This window comes from Melanaphis sacchari, unplaced genomic scaffold, assembly GCF_002803265.2.
Source record: "Melanaphis sacchari strain LSU unplaced genomic scaffold, SCAv2.0 Contig2_pilon_pilon, whole genome shotgun sequence".
NCBI classification, from domain to species: domain Eukaryota; kingdom Metazoa; phylum Arthropoda; class Insecta; order Hemiptera; family Aphididae; genus Melanaphis; species Melanaphis sacchari.
Genome location: NW_020271173.1, coordinates 2,495,575 through 2,520,401, shown reverse-complemented (window position 1 = coordinate 2,520,401; position 24,827 = coordinate 2,495,575). Strand labels below are relative to the sequence as shown.

At 26.9% G+C, this 24,827-nt stretch overlaps 1 protein-coding gene across 1 annotated transcript in view; it reads right to left on the bottom strand.

Annotated features, from left to right (window-relative positions):
• The window catches only part of LOC112595788 (Kv channel-interacting protein 4-like), a 129,567-nt gene that overhangs the window by 64,664 nt on the left and 40,076 nt on the right, over positions 1-24,827 (bottom strand). Inside the window, exons 3-4 of the mRNA XM_025341123.1 lie at positions 9,916-10,107; positions 9,766-9,839 (exon numbers count right to left, since the gene is read on the bottom strand). Of these exons, the coding sequence (XP_025196908.1) occupies positions 9,766-9,839; positions 9,916-10,107 (266 nt within the window). The remainder of the gene's footprint in view (positions 1-9,765; positions 9,840-9,915; positions 10,108-24,827) is intronic.

The window sequence follows — 24,827 nt, the reverse complement described above, 5'->3', positions numbered from 1 at the left end:
ATATTAGTTAATTTTTTTCATAATTGAAGTATGCATAAAAGATTGACAACCATGGTATCTGAAAAATTGAGATACATGAATTGGATCAATATCACAGAAAAAGGTTTTTTTTAACACTTTAAATCTGCGACAAATTATTTGACTTAAAATACAAATGCGAAGGCAGCTCGATTTAATCAATACAATGTATTAAAATAAAAAGAAGCCTACTATAAGAGCTTCCTTATATCTGTCTCCTATTATATTTTAGATTTTAATATTTATTTTACCGTTGAACTTATTTAAAAACTTTAAACAAAATTATTTGTTATATGTAATAATTACTTGCTGTTTTTTTTTAAGTTTATAAAATTTAAAACTATTAACGTAGTGTATTTCATTTTTATATTTCCTAATAATTGTTTTCTAAAAAATTTATCGTGCATTTTTAAACCTATAGATTAGGCTATTTATATTAGCTGCGGTTTCGCTACAAGAATAGTTAGATTTTCTCTCTGGAAAAATACATACTCTTTATACATGTATGTAATAATAATTTTCAACATTTTGTTATTATATAAATATTATCAAATTATCAGATAGTTTAAGATTTTGTTTTATTCTTATTGTATTTTAATGTACGTTAATATTTTCTACGTGTAACCAAAGTATGTTCATATTTTTTTAATAAATATGAGTGCTTTTTTAAACTCTAAAACAAAAGGTACGTTTTCATCAAAATAATATTAATATTGAAAAGTTATTGACACTTCTCATTGAAAAAAACAAAAAAAAAATTCACCAATATATATATATATATATGTATATATGTATTACATTGTTATTCATAAATATTCATAATGTTACGAGTTTGTAGAAAAAAAGATAAAATATAGAAAAATATGTTTTAAAATAAACATATTATATTAATGTAGTTTAAAAAAAAAAAAAAAAAAAAAAAACATTAAACAGAATATACAAGTAGGCGATGTGTGATATTAATTGTTATCCAACCGACAAAAACTTCGAAGTACAATTAATGCAAAATGTTGAAATATAATACAAAATAATTGAAAATAATTGAAAATAATTAAAGTAGTAAAACATTAAGTTGATTAAAATAATAAAAATACTTTGTTGTTATTATAATAACTCAAATTATACACATAAATTTATATATATATTTAAAACATTGTGAGTTAAGCAACATGCTAAGGTAGAACAAACTTATACAAAATGCATTGTGTTGTTTGTATTATCTATAATATTATTCGCTAAACTTTATAAAAATGAAACAAATAATAAAGTGAAAAATCATTGTACGTTACATACATTATATCAATATCATTACATATTACGTTGACAAGTTTAAGTAGTTTTTTATTATGAAACAAATTTATGTCATATATTTTGATTTTCTATTGGAAATGAATTAATTTTACGTACACGCGACAGCGTATTAATATACACAAAATAATTTTTACATAGCCGAATAATTTAATTCTTACGCTACGTGTTACATTGTTATAATATACGAATATTAAAAATACTCTGATGAATTTACTTAATATAAGCGCCTAGAACTAAGTTTCAATAATCCAATGTGGATGCCGTTGCTGATCGACTGTTAATCGTAAAGTTTCTATAGTTTATGTATTTATGCCGTGGTGATGTGAAATCGCATACGTTGATCCAACAGTTCAATAATATACTATCCTTGGGATCATAATCGTGTTATTATATTCTACAATATATATAGGCAACACGTTTTCGTCGATATCTGTTAGATCGATATTATAATATACACATATCATAATCTAGTCCAGCGAAATTACAGGCCTTATACGAAAGTTTGAAACTCGTAGTTTATTGCATATTATAATAAACGGTTTTTATTTATTTTTATTTTTTGTTTCAAAATTTAATATTGAACGGCTTCGGTTTGAAATATTTTAATACCTAGTACCTTAAAATAAAATATTCGGTCTCAATCCGCACAAATCGAGCAGAGAGGTTACTGACTAACGGTATCTAGATGGAGTGGTAGCCAAACATACATAAAAAGAAACAATTACATTGTTTAAATTATTATAACACGTATTAAATCATTTCATTGTACTTAATCCATTATTAAATGGAAAACTGGGGTTAAAATATTTGGCGAATCGTCCTGTGTGTATGTATATATATATACAGAGTGTTTCTTAAAGAACGCAGTTTTTAATTTTGCTATAAATTAACTTTATTTTATAAGAAATATATTATAAAATATAAATGATATATATATATATATATATTGGTTTACTACGAGTTGAGGTTGAAACATGATATTGTGCATATGATCCTTCTCTTATCATTCCGCACACAGTGACTCTCTCAATGCAATTACTAATCAAATTTTTACAGACTTGTTCATTAAGTTCACTGATAACTCATTAAATTTTTTGCTTAAGATTCAATAAAGTTAGTGACTTGTCTATATAAAACAATGATTTAATAAAACCTCTAAGGAAAAAGCCACATAGAGTAAATCACACCTTAGTGGCTACTATTGATCGCCAAAAAAAAAAAAAAAATGAGTCAGCTGTCCATTTTTTCAGGGAATAGAAGTATGTCAGAGAACATATTTTTGCTGGAACCACATTTCTTAATGTCCATGCCATCCAAAAAAGGTAAGTTAAATTTAAAATCATGTTTTTAATAAAACTTCTATTTACTGTTTCTACATTTTCATTTTCATCTTCAAAATTGTTCAACTGAAAAAACTTTAACCCTCACCTGCCAAAACCTACACTAAATGGTTACTCACTGCAGATGCATTTGTTTTTCCTTGATTTCCCTTGGGTTAAGCTTAACTTCTTCTTTTGGGGTATCAATTAATTATTGTTTTATACAGACAAGTAAGTGAACTTCATTTAATCTTAAGAAAATAATTTAATGAGCTATCGGAGAACTTAATGGGCAAGTCTGTAAAAATTTGATTAGTAATTGCATTGATAGAATCATTGTGTACCGAGCGATAAGAGGGAGATCATATGCACAATATCATGTTTCACACTTAAACCTCAACTCATATTGAACCAACACACACACACACACACACATATATATATATATAACATTTATAATGTATTTCTATTAAAATAAAGTTATTTTGTAGCAAAATTAAAAACTGCGTTCTTTATGAAACACTCTGTATAAATATACACACATATACATCATAACGCACTATATAATATGGACTCAATTGAAAAGTTAACTCGATACGGAGCTTAGTACTCTCCGGCAGTATTATACATATACATATTACTTAAATTTGTGTGTGTGTGTATTACGTATACACCATATATATAATATATATTCTGCGTATATGAGCGGTTTTTGGCTAATGGGTTTCGTGTCCGTTCCATCCGCCGGTGTTAGGGATGACTGAACTCCAATGAGCCTCTATTTACACCAAAATCGTGGAGACTAATGGTCGAGTCGGATTTACGAAAATAAGAATCGTACCTGTATAATAATAACGCGATATAGCTAGTGTGTAATGTGGTAACACTTTACCCGAATGGGTTGAAAAGCGTGTGCATATGCGGATACCGATGTAATATTCTATTATTTATATGATAATAATATGCTCGCGATATTATTATAATATTATACCGCACGAAAGGTCGAAACGCGACTTGTTGCGCGTCTGGTGACATGACAGAATTACGGATCTGGTAATCCTATTATATTATTATCCGGACTTTTTGCGTTCACGTTATTACGGCTCTATGAACAAATATCAATTGAAGGCACTGACGTAATAATCAGTTACTTTCAAATTTTGAAACTATTCAATACATAAAAGTCTATAAAATTGTTAAATGAACAATTTAAAAATTATCATTATTTTTTCATGAATAAAATACATAAATTAAACATTTTTTTTTGTACGTTTACGTACTATATTCATAATCATAATTAAAAAAAAAAAAAAAAAAACACCATTCAATTATTGTAATCACATCTTTTAAAAGTTGCAATAACAAGCTTCATTTAATTTTGATTTTGGAGATGACTGACTGTTGAAATCAATTAATAATACTAGTATCACTAGCTAATAAATAATTTGCATGTAGTTACGTATTATGCTAGTTGGTAGTATTTTTAAGTATCTTGATACGAGTATTCGATATCTGAATACTACTGGTATCGATCATAATATTATTGAGAATAATATTACAGTATTGTATTAGTATAATATTTTCAGTACCTAGATAATTTAAGTAAATATACAAACTCACACTATACCGGTATTCTCAAACACTGAAAATATCTGAGATTAGTAATTTTTTTACTAAAATACCAAAAAATGGCTCTAGAGCTACGAATAACTGTTAATCAACTTGCACGTATGTTGAATAACAACAATATTGTTTTTATTTTTTGACAAGTATGTTTAATATTTTTAATTTGTGAAGATATATGTTATATATTTTTAAATTTATTTAGTACGTGTAAGTAAAAAACAAATTTTTAAACTTAATTATTTGCACATAATTTATTTATGTATTTGGTCATAACACTTAACAATAACGTGTATATAAGTTTTAGAATTTGTTTTCTGATAAATTTATTAGATATTTTTATCTAGTTATAATGCCAATCGATACAAAACATTTTCTTAACACTTTTGTGTGTGTGTGTGTGTGTTTTTTTTTTTTTTTTTTTTTTTTTTTTAATTTGACGAAGGCAATTGGTTAGTTGTGCTGATTCCTCCAACTGTTTAAATGTAACTTATACAATAACAAAACGAAAATCAATAAATGAAATCGGGTATTAACTCGCGCGTTCGTGTATTTAAGATTAATATATGCGTACAGTTGCATATTACGACATAGTCAGTTAGCGATTATTTTGTTTTCACCAGTTATTCATAAAACTAAATCATATTATTTATATACATGTTTGCAGTTTACTTATATCGTTGATATTTATAGTGGAAATATTTCTACGATCTTTATTACCTATATTGTATCAATGAACTATATTAAAATTAATAACAATATATTTAGTATAATACTGTTACCACAATAAAATGTTATATATATATATATATATATATATATATAATATAATGCTACTCAATTATTGTAATTGAAAAGATTGTTGTTTTTGTGAAATAGCAATATATAGTACTAATATTGGATATTGGAAGGTGCCAAGAAACTATTTTGGAGCGAGTAATGGATTCGAGTTATTAATTTAGTACAAGACGAAAAAGTGTTTTGCCCGCTTTTTAAGTCAAATTTAGGACAATATCACGATTATTAAATTTCGAATCTAATAATATTTAATAAAATATTAATGTTTTTTCATGTTTATTCTTCGATAATGATTAATTAGAGTATTAACTCCTATACAGTATGCATGTTACATAATCGGTGTTATTGGTAAAATATAATATGGCTACCGCTTAAAATTAAAAATCAACTTTAATAAATCATACCTTATCTTACTTTTTTATTATGTTAAAATACGACCTATGTAAATAATATAGTCTGAAAAAAATTCAATAAAAGTCCTACTATCTATAAAATTATTTTTCATGAATTGTCTGATGTCAATGAGAGTTTACCAATTGAGTTCTATACATTTTAAAATACTTAATGAAAACTTATTAGTTGGTTATAAATTTATATTCATACAATAAATTAATACACACGTCAAATTGTTTACAAGTATAAATACATGAAATGACATACATAAATAGATATAGTAAATTATTCAAAATTAAAGTTATATCAGTTACATAATAATCCACATTTAAACTTTTTTTTTGAATTCAAACTAATACTAAACAACAAGATATAAGTAACAGCTATCATCAATATGTTATCCTATATAGTACAGTACTTATATATTATTGTGCAACAAAACAATTAGGCTAATAAATATCTAATGATAATGAAAACTTATTTTTGTCTATTACTCAAATTCATACTTGTACTATCAAATATGAAAAACAATAAGAATAATTTTTCATAAAATTCCCAATACTGTTATAAAGTATATTATAACCAGTCACTTAAACCAATAATCAATTTATCAATAAAATAATTTTTAATTTTTAAGCATTTTTGTGTGTAGATTGTTTAAGTCGATGTTGATGAAATTAGATTGAAAAAAAATATTTTCATATTTCAAGATAAAAATTAAATACAAGCGTAATTGGTACACTAACCCTAAACAAAAACTTTATTTTTGGCATAATTGGTTCATGTCCGTGTCAGTTTATTATACAGATTGATTCATTGATAATGTTAGCTATTAAAGTTATATTTTTAGAATTTTTAAATATATTAAAAGACTATATTTTAAAACTCACGAGATTTTTGATACTACATAAAGAGTATCTTGTGGATATACACAAACTTCTGTATTTTAAATGCTTACTGCTGTAAACTAAAAAATGAATAAAATTTTTGAAAATATCTTTGTATCAGAATCATACGAATGAGAAGTTGAGAAGTATTTGAGTTATTTAGTTTTATGTACTAAGTATAATAGGTTAATTATTGGGTGACTATAGTGATTTTAAAAAATAAATAATAATCTATCAAAATGAATGGTTTATAAAAATGACCCAAGTAAAGTAAACACTAAATTCAATATCACATCTATATTTTAAATTTATATTCATCCATTGTTAAGGTTTATAATCCTTAATATAAATATTTTAACTAAGATAGTACTAGTTATTACTTTTTAAAATTGTGTACATCAACATGTTTAAAGTAATTTATACTAAATAATTTAAATAAAAACGGCAGTTCTCATTTTAAAAACAGAAATTTATATCAAAAATCAGAATTCGAATAAATTCATTATTAAAGGAAAAATATTATTGAACATGCTTTGTGAAATGGAATTTATATATATATATACATATATACACACACACCTAATTACTTAATCATCAGAGTATAAAATATTAAAAGGACGTTATTTTTTTACCACTCTAAACATAAATTAATAATAATTAAATATAGCAGCTATAGTTATTTATTAACAGGTAAATTTAACCTGTACAAATGATGTAATTTTAGATGTTTTCATTTCACTAATTTATGTTGGTACATATTTAAAATATATCAATATAATGATAAAATATTTTCAAACGAGTAGCTTTCAAGATTAATAAAACATTAAAACGTATTGTTTAGATTGAAATAAACATGATTTCATAGTGTCGCAACAAATAAAAAAGGAATCAAGATTTTTTTTTTATGCTCTTTAAAAAAAAAAAATCCTTTGTAGTCAACAAACATAATGGAAAAGGTAAATATTTAAAATATTTAATCTTTTAACGTTGTACTTTTATTTTGTTAATGGAATATTAATATTTTTCATAAATTAGTTCAAAACTTTTAGTTCGTGTAGCTTACTGTGTATATGCGTTGCAATGCATTTCGTTATTTGTATACAATAAAAATTACTAATAAATACAAGTTAAATATCACACCTAAATCTAAAATCATTTTTGAAAAAAATTTTGTTTATTGGTTAATATTTATTTTGTTTTTATTTTTTATAAAACCATTTAACTATACACTTAAATACTTGTAAATATTAGTAAAATAGAAACTGTAAAAATAATTCATTATTGTTATTTTTTTTTTTCTTTAATTGGTCAAAATAATAATATTCTAGCGAAGGTACTTTATAATTAAACGTTAATATATATAAATTATAATTTGAAAATGTTTTGTTTTTATTTGTAACTGTTTAAATGCAACTGTTAATATCTATTAAATTTATTTTTTTTGAAGATATAGAAAACTATAAAAATAAAATATTATTATAATTATTATTATTATTACTTACTAGATATATGGCAATTATTGATATAAATAATTTTATTAGTTGAAATGAAACATAATAACTGTTACCTATGTAATCATTTGTTTTTATATTACTACATGTATAAAACATATTATATAATTCCTATATTTAAAATAACGGCGTTATACTCAAATATAGAATTATTAAAGTTCAAAGTCCTTATACTAAGACATAATATAAACTGAAAGTTAAAGTCAATTAAACATATTATAAGAAAAACGGTTTCACATATCAATTAAAAATTAACTTAATTTTAATTTAGAATTTTTAATGAATATCATATCGCAATACATGCTTTACGTATAAGTAAATAATTATTTTTTTTAAGACAGAAAATATTATAAAAACATAAGGGGAGAGAAAAAATGCACAATAATTTTTATTATCCAATCAAAATTCGTCAAAAAAAAAAAAAAAAAAAAATCGTCTTTTCCGTCGCATAATCTTTTACCTCCTTATACCTTTATATTATATTTTAATACGCATTTCTTCCACTGTCGAGAAATCAGTATAAAAATAATATCCAACTTATAAAGTCGTTTTAAGATTTCTTACATTTTATTATTTTGTATATTAACTTGAAATATCTAATAAACCAAAGAATATGATAAAAACTTGGAAACTTATTTATTTTAATAAGTATTATTGAAAACTTAACAAAAATTTACTAAGTAGGTCTAAGAATATAACATCAAATAAAATAATACAGATAATCATAAGTATTAGTCATCGTTACTAAAATACATTAGTAAAACACATTCAATTTTACAATACATGTGAATTGTTCATATTGGAAATTATACTTGTCAGTTCATCAAATGGTCATATTATGATAATGTTATTTTAAAAGTTTTACATTTAATTACAACAGAATTAAATAATGAATTTAAAATTTAGCTATGAACAACGAATAAATTCGAAAAAAAATTTAATATGATATCAAAAAATATTGAACATTGATAACAGTGATAATGATCACGTAATGACGTAATACGCATTATCAGCATGGAAAATCGTTTTTATTGTTTTAAAATAGGAATGTGCTAATACATACTTAATAATATTAATAACTTGATATTTCCAATAAAAAAAAAATAACTAATTTGATAAGATTTTATTTCTTAATATTTATATTGAAGAATAATGATTGCATAAGTATTTAAGATACATTTTTTTTATTACAAACCCAATTTAGTGGAAATTATATGTAGATATCCAAACATGGATATCATTTTCCTTTTCCAATAAACAGAAAAAAAAAAAAACAATAAAAAGAAAATAAAGAACGAAAATAAACAGATGGCTTTATAGTCATTAAATATAAAATGAATCGTTTTTGAAGTGTGATTAATAATCATTTTCAAATTTAATAAACAGCTTATAATAATAATATACAATATGCCACAAAATTAATCTACTCAAAATTTAACTCCGTTTTATTTAAATCTCGATTTGATGCGATAAAGATATAGTTTGACAATTGGTATAATATTCAAATATATTATCCATATTTACTTATTGAAATAAAATTAATAATTAAAATAAAAACCAATAATAAATTGTACATGTGTAAATATCAAATCTTCCATATTACTATTCGCTATTTTACATATTTAACTAGATAGTACAATAACTAATGAGAACGTTTTTCCAAAATCGACTTATTCAGTTCCAACCCGTATAAAGTCTATAATTATGTAAAAGTTACGTAATTTCGTTATTAATTAACTCTAAAATATATGACGTAATTTTCAATTTTATATTGGTACTTTTTTTTTAATTTTAATTATTATTAAACTACATTAAGAGAAAGCATATTGATATAATTCAGAACAAATACATTTGTCACCACCTATTTTAAATAGCTGAAAAAATAATTTGATTTTTGGTACTCACCTCAAAATTTAGAATGCCATTTCTTTCGTGGTCCAACGATTGAAAGACATAGTGAGCATATTGACTTATGTTGGCTGCGATAAAATAATAAACACAATATCAATGCAAATTACAGTATAAACGTATTTAGGTTTTTTTGTGGTACGTTACCTCCTTGAGGGAAAAATTGCGAGTAAATGCCACGGAACGCGTCTTCTTTGATAAGTCCGGTCGGGCATTCCGTTTTGAAATTGCGGTAAATTTTTTTAATTTCCGATTCTGTAAAACCCGTTGTCCGGCAAAAGTATTGTACGCTTTCGGGTCTGTATCTGGGCGGTGTTTCCAAATCATCGAATTCGGAATCTAAAGCGGAAAACGTTGTCATAGTAAGATTAATAAAATATATTTATGTTATTGGCGGACCGATTTTACATTTGCAGAACGATATTGTGTGATATATTATACAGCGAATATAATTTATGCCATGCAAGCTAAAATGGTAATAATTTCGACGTGAACTAAAAGCGGCGTAAAACATGCTGAAACAGTGTATTTTATAATAAATTGACACTTGACCTTACCGTCGCTCCGAGACGCTCGTACACAAATTACGACTATACTTAACAGTCTATAATATTGAAAAAAGCGGGAGGCGTATCCGACTCGACCCGACGCTGATCAACGACCCCCGACCCTATAGCGAATTGTGTTAAAGTTGTTGTTGTTGTCGTAGTTTTTGCATTGCTGCGATATTCATTTCGGGGAAAAAATAAGGAGGAACAAAAAAAAGAAAAGAAGAATATTACGATATCGGAAAATGAACATTTGTGATTTCGCTGCGTCTGCGTCCTTTACTCGTATTATAGCAACCGAACAATCTACATAATGAGCCAATACTGTTCAGTGGTTTTGAAGTATAAAAACTTAATCTACTCTAGTAAGCTACTGCTTAGCTGCTGTAATAAGCAGTTAGTAATACGAACAAATAGACGCACATGGACTTCGAGTTAGCAAATCAATCAATATGACATTTTATATATACATGCATTGCGTAGTGTATGTCGTAGTTTTATATTTTCGCGATTTCATCGTGTACCTTTTTTATTATGTGAGTTTAAACAGTATTTATTGGAGTTATTGCGGTCGTAACATTAAACAAACCCTCAACAAATATTATGGTCTAAACGAGTGGTCATAAAAATCATAAACGATTATTTTTTTTTTTATTATTATTCATTATTATTATTTGGTATAAAATAGTAAATACTGCAGCTTACGTGTAATTGGTTTGTTTATCAACTTAATTTAATTTTGACTAGTTGTGGATAAACAACAACAAATATTTGATGAAATACTTGTGTTGTTCTAATTATACATGCAATTTTAATTGGATTAAAAATAAATACACTAAAATATAAAATATACGAACGCAAAAAACATTAATAAATGTATTTAACACAACAAAATACTACGGCCTTCTCATATAATGTAGAAAATTATTATGGCATTGTATAATAATATTATGTACGCATATAAAGGGGTGTCGGGTATAATTAATTTATAAACTTAATTTTACACAACTTCCGAAATACCCGAAACACGTCGGTTCATGGTGCATCAATGGTAACAATAATAATCATAATAATAATATAACTATGACCACTATTGACGAAAAAAAATTTGATTTCGTTGTTTAATCAGCAAAAAAAATTTTAAAATTATATAATTTTTGTCTAGATTATATGAACTTGCATATAATATAGATTATATGTCATCTACTATAGAACACCGCCTAAATCGAGACCACGACAAAATCATACAGAGGACAACATTTCACGGCAAAGGTGGTATTGAATTTGGCATAAAATCAATTATAATTATACGCCGCATATTGACAAACAAACACACCATGTGTAATGGACACCTAAAATATATCATCCATTATGCGGGTTATTGTGGTTTACATGACGTGATATTATATTCTTCGGACATTTTATCAGAATTACCGATTATCTATGTTGGATAAACAAGTTCAAAAATGCTCACCAGAAGCATTCGATTAATACCCAAAAATAGCTAGAAAATTCGGTAGTATACTTAATCAAATATAACAAAGTACTTAGAATAAGAATGCGTATGGTCTACTAATAATTTAATTACATAAAAAATATTAAATCTGCGGTTTTAGCAAAAAACAATTTTAGAAAAATGGAATGTTTAATTGAAAAAAGATTATGCTCAAGAACTTTCGTCGTGAAATCGATTAGCAAAAAAGGTAAAATAGGACATTCCATTTAGTCGATTAGAAAATATTAGGATTTATTATTGTGCCTTGATTGGTGTATATAGTCGAAAAGTAAGCACGTGTGTACGAATAATTATAAAAAAAGGTGTACAACAATCAGTAAATGTTGTGTTGGTAGTTAATTTTGTTTGATAATAATTTGTATAAATGCCTTCTGCAGACTCAAAACGTTTTTACTCGAGAAAATCAAATTATGTAACAGTACTGTAATTAGTTAATATTATAAAAACTTTAAAATGGAGTACTCTTTTTTAAGTTTCACGTCTATACATAACAGTCTTGTAATTTAATTTAAAGGTTAATTTAAGCGATCCCAACTAATATAGTAATATTGTATCACATGCAAATGCAATCTAAAACTTGTTACGTAAGTTTAAACATTTATTTTTTTTTAATCTTTACTAAAATTATGAACAAATTATTATTAGTTGATATTAAGTTTTGAATAATTTATAACATTTAGATGAAATGTTTCAAAGAACCAAGTTTGAAATACCACCATACTTATAAACGATTAAGTTCTGAATTTTAAAAAAAACAACAACAACAGGTATCATTAATTATTTATGATAATATCAAAAAAAGAAAATTATGTTTAAAACAAATAAATTTTAATCGATCGATAATACGAGTAGTACATTGAATTACGTAATATTGGTGGTTTTTATCTTTTGTCAACACACTTTACACTATATAGCTATACCTACGAACTATACTCGGTTACGTCAAAACGCTTCTAACAAATTGAATCTCGAATAAAAGTTCGATATTTCGATGCTATTTTCTATGGTATACCTACTGGAAAAAATTCTCCCGCGGTAGCGGTCCTATCGGGATTTGATACAAAAGCACTTAACATTCTAGAGCAACGTTTGCGATGCGAAAAAAACTCGGAGCAATGCAAGGGACAACGTCTAAACCGCCGTGTAAACTGTGCGAATTACCCGGTGACAGGCGGCGTGCAATGGAACGTCCGCGGCGTGCGATACGGCGGTGAGTGAGATTGGTGCGCGGGGAAGGAACGACGACCGACCGAGTGCCGGTCGGAGGAAACGTCGCGGTCGTCAAACCGACCGACGCGGACCGGTCGGCCGGCCGACGGCGTGGGCCAATCGCTGTGAAACGCGCGCGGCGGACGTCCAAAAGCCATTTTCGTCCGGCCATAGAAAGCATGCTCTAAAAGCCGGTTGCACGTCTACGTCGTCGGCCCCGTCCAAAAGCCGAGAGTTCACCCCGACTCCGGACTTTCCCCCAAACAGCAAGATGCTGTCGTGGACCGCGCCGTTTGCACGGCCAATCGGAACGCGGTGCGTGCCGCGTGGCCAAGCAGACGACGGCCGCGACTCGGGCGTACAGCGCGTGCCGATCCGCCGTCGGCCTGCAGGCAGGTGCGTGGGCCGGGTTGGTGGGTGGACGCGGGTCTATGGCGACGACCCACCGGCGCGCACGACCGGCCGGCCGTGCTACGACGACGAGAACTGACACCGGTCCACGCCTGCCGGATGAAGTTGTACACCCGTCGGTAGAGCGGCCGGTTGGACGAGGACGGCGACGGCGGCGGCGGCGGCGACGACGGCGACTGGCCCCGGTGGTGGTGATGGTTGTGGTGATAGTAGGACGTCTTGTCCGCGATGTGGTGGTGAATGTTGTGCCGGCGCTGCGGGTGCGCGCGGCCGCGGTAAAACACGCTGTTGTGGTGGTAGTGGTGGAGGTAGTGGTGGTGGTGCAGCAGGTTGGCGGTCGGCTGCGGCTGCAGGTGATGGTGGTGGTGGTGGTGATGGTAGTGTCCGGTGCCAGCGAGAGCGGTGCGGCCGGCACTGCTGTTCACCATGACAGCGGCCGCCCGCAGCGTGCGCGGCCGCGCCGAGCGCGTGTCCACGTCGTCATCGTAGTACCGGTCGTCGAACGCGTCCGGCCACTCCAAGTCCTCGAAGCCGATCGTCTTTCACGCGGGGCTGCACGATCGCCGCGCGGCCGCCCGGCGTCGCGTCTCCGGCGGATCCGGCCCCCGCTTCCGCCGTCGTCGCTGTGTTCCGGTGTGGCGGCCGTGCGCGAGGGTAGCGCTGTATGCTACCGCGACAGCTGTGATAACGGTCGCGTGTTACACGCCGCCCCGCGCGCACCGGTCGAGCGCCAGTGCCCGTCGATCCGTGTCCGCGTCAACGCTAATCACAAGACGACAATAAAATAAAGATATTATAACAGTCGTTACTCGCTGCGTAAATAGTAATATTATGTGTTGTCATCGTCAAAGGCGTACCCTCCTTCCCCCCGCCCACCTTTCCGGAGAGTACCGGCAGGTCAGATAGCATAATATGTAACGTACACCTAACACTGAGTTTATTTGTCCACTAGGTAGGTACTCGTAGACTTGAGACCGGTTAATTACGATGTAATTGAGAACTCGGCTACGGTCGAGTTGAGACGACTTGACATTTTCGGTTGATTTGAAAACTAGCCATATCGAGCTGTGATTAAAAATATTTTCGAATTGTTTGGTTCCAGTGGGTTTTATTCGTTGTAATGCGTATGTGCGTTTATCTTTTTTGCTGTACACGGTTTTAAATACGAGTAATCCAATGCTATATAATAATAGTAATAGACAATACTTTAATAATTATTTCTAACCTGTTTCTCGATAAAACAATACTACCCATATACATAGATCCTGAGTTCAATAAATCATTTGTTAACTTACTGTAAACATCTAATTTAACGAAACATACTTTCACATATTCACTCGAAGTATCTTAGGTTACGTGCTTTCGTTTGCTTGCTCATCTTTGATTATCATAAAATATTGTCAATTTGATATAATATTTTATGGACTACTTATACATTTTTTTCAAGCCTATCAGAGGTCAAAAATAGCGACCTATGTAAGAATTTTATTTATTTAGTCCAAAGATAGATTATATATTATTTAAATTTTCAATGATGAATTTATTTTGGTTTTTGTTTATTAAAATTTGGTTTTTTTGACTTTGGCTTTACTTTCTTTTCACTTTTGGATAAAAAATAAACTTTTAGTTTTAACAGTCTTCAAAATCTGATTCATCTATTTTATATAAGCATCTGGCTGTTAAATATATAAGTCATAACTCATAAGTCACAAATTTGTGTAAAATACACAAATTATAATTATTTTCTCAAATATGCATTAAAAATAATAGTATAAAAGAACTTCAAAGTGTGTAAAACAAAATATTGTTTATAAAACAGTAAATTTTAATTACCATGTGTATCTTATTAAAATATAATATTTAAAATCATCAATTTTACAGCTCTTATTTTAAAATATATATTTTAATAGTATGTGATTTGTGTGTCAATAGTGTTATTAATGTAGTATTAAATAAAATATTGAATGTTATAATCTATTATATAATCGTCTTCATAAGCCCAACTCAACATGTACTTTAGTTATTTGAAAATATTTTTGACATTGTAATTATAATATAGTAGGTAGTTTAAACAATATTAAACTTTTGATTTTTTTCATCTAGTTCTATTAACCTAACAAAAAGTACTAATGATAAATGATAATTAAAAATTATAATTATTAAATTAAAAAGCCAAAAATATTACAGCATTATAGTTATTACAAGTACATATTATATAATGATTGATGAGCTATTTTTTATTTAAATTTGACAAAAGTTACAAAAGTAATCACTAAAATGAGTTGCGAATTGAAAAAAAGTCGAAGACCTATAAGAACTAGTAACCGTAAATTTGGCGGAAACAAAAATGTTTTTTTTTTTTTTTTATACAAAAACAATGCATGCGTTCTTTTATTACATATACATTTCATGTGACACTCACATCCAATTGAAAACTACATTGATCGATATTATAAACTCGGAACTACTTCTAATAAAAAATCAATAAATTTCAAATGAAGACGGTTACGATATCTGAACAAAAATAAGAAACTATGCAGTACCCAGTGAGTTAATTTATTTTTCGTAGATAATAATAAAAAAAAAAAAAACAATTTTCCCGTCAAATCCATCATATTCTAATTGAATTTCCTCGAATAATTTTCCAAACTTAATTATTGTTATTAATTTAATACAGTATGAGTAACTGAAATCGGATAATATAATATAATAATAATAAAATAATGTAATTACAATAATAAAATAAAAAAGAATAACAATTATAATAATTGGTTTCTTCAAATTGCGTTTGTAATTTTTAAATTTAAATATTGAAAAAAAAAATATGATTTTATATAGTTAAACGTTGAATTTTATAATTTAAATAAAAAGCTTTGCCTCTGCCTTTACCGAATTGTATTTTATGACATAACGCACGATCACTGTTGGTTGTCTAAATATCATGTTTAAATAATATTTAATCTATCGATAGACACTAAAATCTGCAAAAGAACATGTATTATTATTAAAGATTTCACCGTCCATGTTGAATGCATGTTTATGATAAATATGCAGTTAAATCTTAGATTGTATAAAACTATCATAACTAATTTAAACAGTATGAGTAAGATTAAAGTGTTCTCATTACATTATGAATTATGTGTGTGCATTTATTTATTTGTTTAACTAAACGTGTAAAAACCTTCGTATTTTCGAACATCATAATACCGTCGATAATGAATTACTTGGTAATAAACTTTTTAGTTATGAAAACGTTTAAAATTCGAAAGAAACAATAATCAACTTATTTCAACAAAAACTTTTACTGTTCAAAACATATTTAAGATTCAACCGCGTATAAAATAAAATACATATAGCTTATAAGTAGATACTATATAGGTACAGCCGAATGTATTGCAAAATTCATGTTTATTTAACTATAATAATGCGTCACAATTGTCCTGGTAGTGTGTGCTTCGAAGAGGTAAATATGAAAAAAAAATAACATTTTTCTGAGATCTAACCATTTGAAGAAAACTAGAAATTTTATGTTTTTGATTTTATTACGCATTACACGTACAAGCGATTTTTCTGCGTGAGTTTCACCTTGTAGTTTTACTTATTTTTTCACATGAAAACAACATTCATTAATCATTGTGGTGTCCAAACAGTTGAACAATTATAATTATAGCCATATAACTCTTGAAGATAAGTTTTTGTAAAAAGAAAAAAGACATATTAAGACTAATCTGTTATTTATTTTATTTTTTTCATATTATTATTAAAATGTTCACAATACAAGGCTTTTCGTTATAAAAGTTACATTTTTTTTAAAAATAATACATTTTTACCACAGTTAGTATATACAATATACATATAATTTAAACATGACAATACTATTCGTGTAAAAAGAGTAAAAAAACAATTAATTGTAACGTGAACATATTACTAAAATTATTGAAAACAGATAAATATTTTATAACACTCTCGTACAATTATCTTTGTCTTATTGATAGGTAATTCATATATTGAGGTATTTTATTTTTAATCGACTCACTAATTGATAAATTATTTTAGAAATTTCAAACGTTTATATTATACGTAATTTATGTGTAGTACACTCTTTACGATTTCTTCTATAAACATAATTTAAGTACTCACAAAACAATAAAACCATTAAATTTAATGGTTTTATTGTCATAACTTTAAACAATCCTTTTTACACATTGCATTTGAAAATGCCATAAAGAGATGAAAGTAATTAAAATACGATATTAATTTTATTTTGTTATTAACACGAAAACATATTTTACAAAAATCAAAGCTGATAGTTTTACATATATGATAATAACTATTTAACATTTTTGCATGATCTAAAGTTCATATAAATTGGCGATAACTTCTTTGGTTGAATAATACATTTATTTTTATAGAACAACTTTTAAATTATCAAAGTTTTAAGCAACGTTAATGAGTTTAATCTAAAGATTTTTGTATTTGAATATTATTATTCTAGTTTTTCAGCAAAAAGATAAATTTATTGGTTTTACAATTTAATATTTATTTATTTTTTTTTAATTATTTTGTTTATGGGTATTTTTTAGAGCAATAAAAATGAATAGTTTCTATAGTGGCAAATTGGATTTAGTTGTTCTTTTAAGGCAAAGATACGAAAACATTTTTTGTTTGTGTGTGAAAAATATTTATTTAATACACGATTTCTCAATTTATTTTGCAATAATTAAAAAAAATCAATCTAGTTTTTACATTTTTTTAAAGCAATTTAATTTTAAATGTTTACAAACTTTGTTAAAATCCGTTAACTGTTTTTTAGTTAAAAACTATTTATTAAATTTAGATTTTAAATTTAATACAAGGTAACTTGTACAATTTTATTTTTTGAAATGATTTTAAAACAAGTTTATAATAAAATAATATGAATCAATTCCTGAAGGCGTTAATTTAAAGTGTAGACTAAATGTATCTAAATCGTGAAATATTTTGTAGATAAACCACTTCCACATAGAATTGTTTCGTCGTTTGATGCAAACATCATAAAATAAATAACCATTAAATTTAAATTTTATATATCCACAATAGTGACTTATTCAGGACTTGACACCTACTAAATACAGAAAAATACATTTTCTGGTTATTTCAAATTACTTTTTAAAAGAATATCATACACCATATATGATTGTTATCTTAAAATTCGATCGTAAATATAATACTATTATACAGTTTAAGTATAATAACTCAATTTTATTTCTTACAGTAAAATAATTTTTTTGGTTTTATTTATTTTGTATTTAGTCTCAACAAAAGCATTTATATATTATGTCTAAATTATACAAATGTTGGAGATAAAAAAGCAGTAATACCTCTGTAGGTAACTAAACGTCTACGACTATAAAAAATAAACTGTTTGTATAAAATTATAGATAAAACATACACTTAAAAGTTCTCATGCCTTATGTTTAACGCGTAAATGTGTCATTAATAATTCTATTTTTATAGCATGCGATTAAGTTATACCATGATAAAAATTATAACTGATGTTATCTCAATATAAATTCTAGTGATTCTTTTTATTTAGTTTTATTGAATTATAATTATTATTATCAATGTTATTATCATTATCACATTTTTCTGTAAATTATTTTTAATTATTAGAATTAATATTCAAATAGCTTTTTTTTTGTAATATAGCAAAATTGTAATAATTTGTAGAAATTAAATAAATTGTACTTTGAAAGAATAAATTTTGATTATTTTAGTAAGTTTCTTTATAAACTTAAAGAAAACCTACCAGAAAAATACAACATTTTTTGAAGAATTGTAAGATATTCTTGTTTTGACTGAGAACAGCTTTTAATCGTGTTTAGAATATGATGATTTATTATTGCTTTCATATTCAATATCATAACAAACCGTTGTCCTGGAATCTGGGCCGTAACTATTTTCCTTTAAACACAAGATAACGTTTTTTTCAACAGAAACATACTATTTGTTAAACAACAAACAAAATGTACCGTACTTTAGTCAAATATTTTAGATAATTGTCAACATTTTTATTTGTATTTATGATATTAAAAATAATACATTATTATGCCCATTCTGTATTAAGTATCCAAACCGTATTTGTTTTGCTTTAATTATAAACTATTTTCTATTTTCTTTGTGATCTACATAGGCTTTTAATCATTTTTATGATTTTAATGTAACAAACTTCTTGACCTAATTTACTTGAACTTTTGGTTTAGACTAGAAGAGATCGTTGTTTGAATACCATGTATTTTTAATTAAAGTATTTTCCCAAGTTAAATACAATTTAAAATGTTTTGTTTACAACTATGTTATGCTTTAAATATAAACTGTATTTTAAAAATTTACTTAGGCCAACGATTCGAAAAATAATAAAACCATTATTATTTTAAATGAATTTCAAAAACATAATCTTTATTTTTACCGCATACAGCTTTTAAGGTATTATATTTACGCATTGAATTTGTCATGTAAACAATCTCAGTGTAAATATTTTGTAAGACAGACTGAAAAAACTAAACAATTATAAGTCAAGCGCACGAGCAAACTGACCTGACCTGAAACATTTATCACTAATTACTACCAAAGAGCTATGCTGGCCATTGACTTAATATTTTAGGGTGCTCCGAATCCTAAACAGTTTCTCGTAATATAACGAAACGAAATCTGTACACATTTCTTACATGCATATGTAAAACATAAGGGTTAACAAACTTACAATGGGGTTGTTTGGTTATTTAATTATTCATTACAAACGCACTTCTGTTGTTTACACGCAAACGAAAAGAATAGATTTCTTTTGTCTTTCAGCGTTGTCAAAAATAAGTAAAGTCTAAACAAGGTAGAGAGGTAAAAATGATAAGATATTATTATGAGCAACTCAGCCATGATGAAGATTATTACAAACACCCGAAAAAAAAATTTAACAAAACATTTTTTTATCTAATATCAACATGCCTGTGTTTTTTTTCTAACGAATACAACGTGTATATTCGTAAAAACGATATTAAAATGTACTAAAAAATTATAACATAATAGTTTAGTATCTACCTACAATTACAAACTTTCCATAACTATAAAATACTAACATTATTCGAGTTTACTTAACGCATTAAAAATCAGTAATCGCAGACTTTCAATGTTACCAACTGATTGTTATACTAGATATGTACTGAAAACAAACAATATTTAGTTGAGACGTTAACCAGGCGACTTCTCGTACAATGCGCTGTGGTGAGCACCCGGAGTTCAGAATTTTTTACTTAAAAATGAAGAAGAGAACAATATTGTTTTATATCTTAAATGTATTTCTCTCTGGTATCCCGTTATAAATATATAGTATATCAAGTATTATATACAACTTATACTTATTAAATTATCGGTTAAACAGTTTTTTTTTTTTTTTTTTATACTGTACTATTTTAGTCTGTAATACATATTTCATAGATTATCTCAGTACTGTTAAAATTATGTATTCGGTGAATGTATAATTAAACCAGTAAGAATGTAACATTGATATACTCATAAATATAAAATTATATGCAATTAAAGAAAGGTACTTGTAGTTTCGCGTGGACGGTGGATTATAGATGCAATTAATATTTCCCAGGGAATCGAAAACAATTGATAGTATACAATTCAGTGTTGGTAACGACATTGTAGTCAATGATGTTAGTCATAATAGGTAAAATAAAATAAAAAATGTAATGTCAATAATAATATAGATATTTCAGAATAAAAATTAAAAAAACATTAGTGGATAATCTAGAGTCTATATTCTCTATAAACTCGCAAAACAGTGAATCATGTAATTAAATATTATACAATTTCTAATAATAGTAATAATAAATACAATTCCGACTTATTTATTATATTTATTTAATAATAACTAAGTAAAATTATGACAATAAAAAATCATAAATAATTCATTTCAGTTTACAAATATAAGTTTTTTTTATAAGTGCTTTTTTTTGAAGAATACAATATTTGGTTTTTTGTTATTTCTATCTGTTACAAGTATAATGTATTCAAACATAAAATTATTATGTCGCTGCTCTGATCAAAGTTCCAAAAGAACATCTTGAAGATAAAAACGTATAGAAAGGAAGATCAACTTAGAGTTTCAATTAAATGTCATAATATGCCTTATACATTTTATAGTTTGTATGACATTCTAGATAGGATGATGTGAAATATTGTAAAACAATTGGGTTTATCATTGAGTTTTAAATGGTAAAATTATTGATAACAAAAAAAAAAAAAAAAAAACAGTGATTATATAAATGGTTTTGTTGATGATGGTAAGAGAAGTTGTTAATGTATATATTATATTAAAATATATATGCTACACTGTATTATGTGACCAAAGAGGTTATTTTTATTGTTGCTATTTGAAATAAATTTGGTTGAATGATGTACTTAACCCAACAAAATCGCTATATCATTCCATCACTAAATATCCTGCTTGTATAAATGCAAGTATAAAATATTTTATTTCAAGATAAAGAAAAAAAAAAACAATACAATTTATTTAAAAAAAAAAAAAACATAAAATAGTTACATCCACCAAAATATGTACTGTTTATCCATCAACTATTTTATAAATTAGCGAGCTGTATATAAAATAAAACTCATCTCATCGATTTTAATATATTCATAATTGCTATTAAAAAGGTTTTTTTTTAATATTCGTGTCGTGGTTTTATTTTTTCATGAGAAATTGAAAATGAAAAATATATAAAAACTCAGCACACAATGGAAATTAATTTACACCATTCTACAATAAAGAGTGGCCGACATGTTTAAATTCAGATAAGTCTAATTATAATAGTCAGAATTATTTCAGTGAGATTTTTATATATATATTTTTTTTTTTTTTACAGAAGCTTCTCAACTATATAATAAAACAACAGCAAATTGTACATAATAGTTAGGTATGAGTAAAAAACAACCTTTTTAACACTCGCCGTTTTACAAATACAGAAACAATATAAACTATCCAATTAAATATATATGAATGCAAGCTATAGTTTAATTCTATAAGTTCAAATTACCCAAAAATGCTAGCGAGGGTCTTAAGCACCAAATACACTTTAGAGGATACAAATCCACGGGACTTCTCAATTAAAATACCATATCCGTTACATTTGATATCTTATTAATAAAATAAAATAAAATTTTCATATATATATTATGAAACAAATTATTTTTATTTATTTACAAGTTATACTTATACTAGTAATTAAATTACAATAAACATCTGTAGTTTTGACATATCTATTTAAAATAGTTTGATCATAATCAAAGTATTCATCTTATTTTATTTAAATAATTGAAAGTCTGATAATTAATCTGCAATAGTACTTTTTTATACTACGATTTTTGATTATTATTTAAGATAATCAAGGGATTTTAAGGACTAGTTTTGAAATTCAACGTGCTTTACATCCTTAATATTCTTGAAAACTATCACCAATAACTCAGTTTAAGATAACATAATATACAATCTATAATTTAACAAATATTTATAATATAAGTCCAAATACAAATTTAATTAAAAAAATTATATTGTGGTTTATTTATTAATGCATTAATCAAGCTACTATTGCATTAACATATTAATACAATATTTTGTGATACACAATTATTTTAATTAGTTTAAACTAAAGCCAAAACCTTCAAAATTAATGATTTTAAAAATATGTAAGTCGTAGACTATATGAAAAATCTTTTGAATCAGTTACTAAATTAGTTTTAAAATAATTATAAAAATAATAAACAATATAAACATTATAATACATTATTTTTTTGTAAATTTATTTTTTAACATGTCAAATAGCATAAACAATCACTAAACATTAAATGAATCAATAGTGAGTTAATGGTCCATTAAATTTTAGTGAACCATTAAATTAATCAATTTATTACGCCACTCGATACTAAATAATACATTATTTTTATTTGTTATTAATTGTTATATATAAAGAATATTTGTATTATCTTCAGATTTTAAATAATCTATTTGGTTATAATTTATTTTATAAGGTTAGTATATTTTTGTATAATATTATATTACTTAAAGAAAATAAAGCGGACAGCTAAATAAAAATAATTATTTTCAAATATTATTCAATTTAAAAAGGCCTGGATGTTTCGCAAAGAGACGAATTTATTATATTGTCTACATTTAAGGTATATATTGCAACACAAAGAAAAATTATTTGATCCATTGATAAATTATTTTCTAAACTAGAAAAATTCAAAGAAACCATCATTTCTATATGATTAAATATTGCATCCTTCAACTGAATTCTCAGCGAACACAGAATGTTTTCAATGGCAAAAAGAACAAAACGTATAGTTTATAGACCTATCGAAAATAACTAGCACATTCATAACAAAATCCATTTACACAAAAGACTGCGAAATCAATTTTTGAGGCTCTTGAATAATGAATGATTCATTGGAGCAGACGTTTTTAAGCACACGTTCAACAGATTTCTAGTCGATTACCCGATCAACACTACAGAATTCACTAGCTTATCGTGAAAAGCATTATTATTTGTAAGAATTACTGTTGTTCTTGCACATTACAACTACTTATTGAAGTAAAATATTTTTTTTTTAATTTGTTTTATCAATATGAAAATATAGAAACGAACCAAACGTTACTGTCAACTTTTAGTTTTTAACACGTTTCCCAATTAATTTTCAATATTTTAATGGTAAAAATAAAACGCGTAGTGACAAATTGTGAACATTAAATCAAATATTATTATTACATCATTAATATAGTCACTGTAATATCAACTACAACACTGAAAATGAAAAAATAAATAAATTATTTCGGAGCTTACACAATTTCCTGGTGTTTATAATTATTTACTTGAGGATAATTTTTATATTATAGTGCCAAGCGTGAGGTTAGGTAAAAACGAAAACAACGACTGCATAATATGCCTGACGAGCTGTTTAAAAACGACTTATACGAATGACAGGCACTATTACTGGAGTTAAGTTATATTAGGATGATCATAAGACTGAGATGTCTGCCATATTAAAATGTACCGATAATGCACTTTTGAATAAGGAAAGTTTTCCGTGCTATTCTATAGCCAGGTGATAGGAAAAACTAGATTCAGACATTTCAGCAATTTGCGATCTGGAACAGGTATTTTTCCAATATTAAAATTATAAATACAACTTCATATACAATATATAAATATTTATTAAGTATTGGTAAACTTATAAACATCGAATCGACTTAATAATGCTTCAAAATAAAATTTAGTGTTTGGATATATCATGTAAATACATTTACTTACGCAAGTTATTTGAATAGTTATTTATTT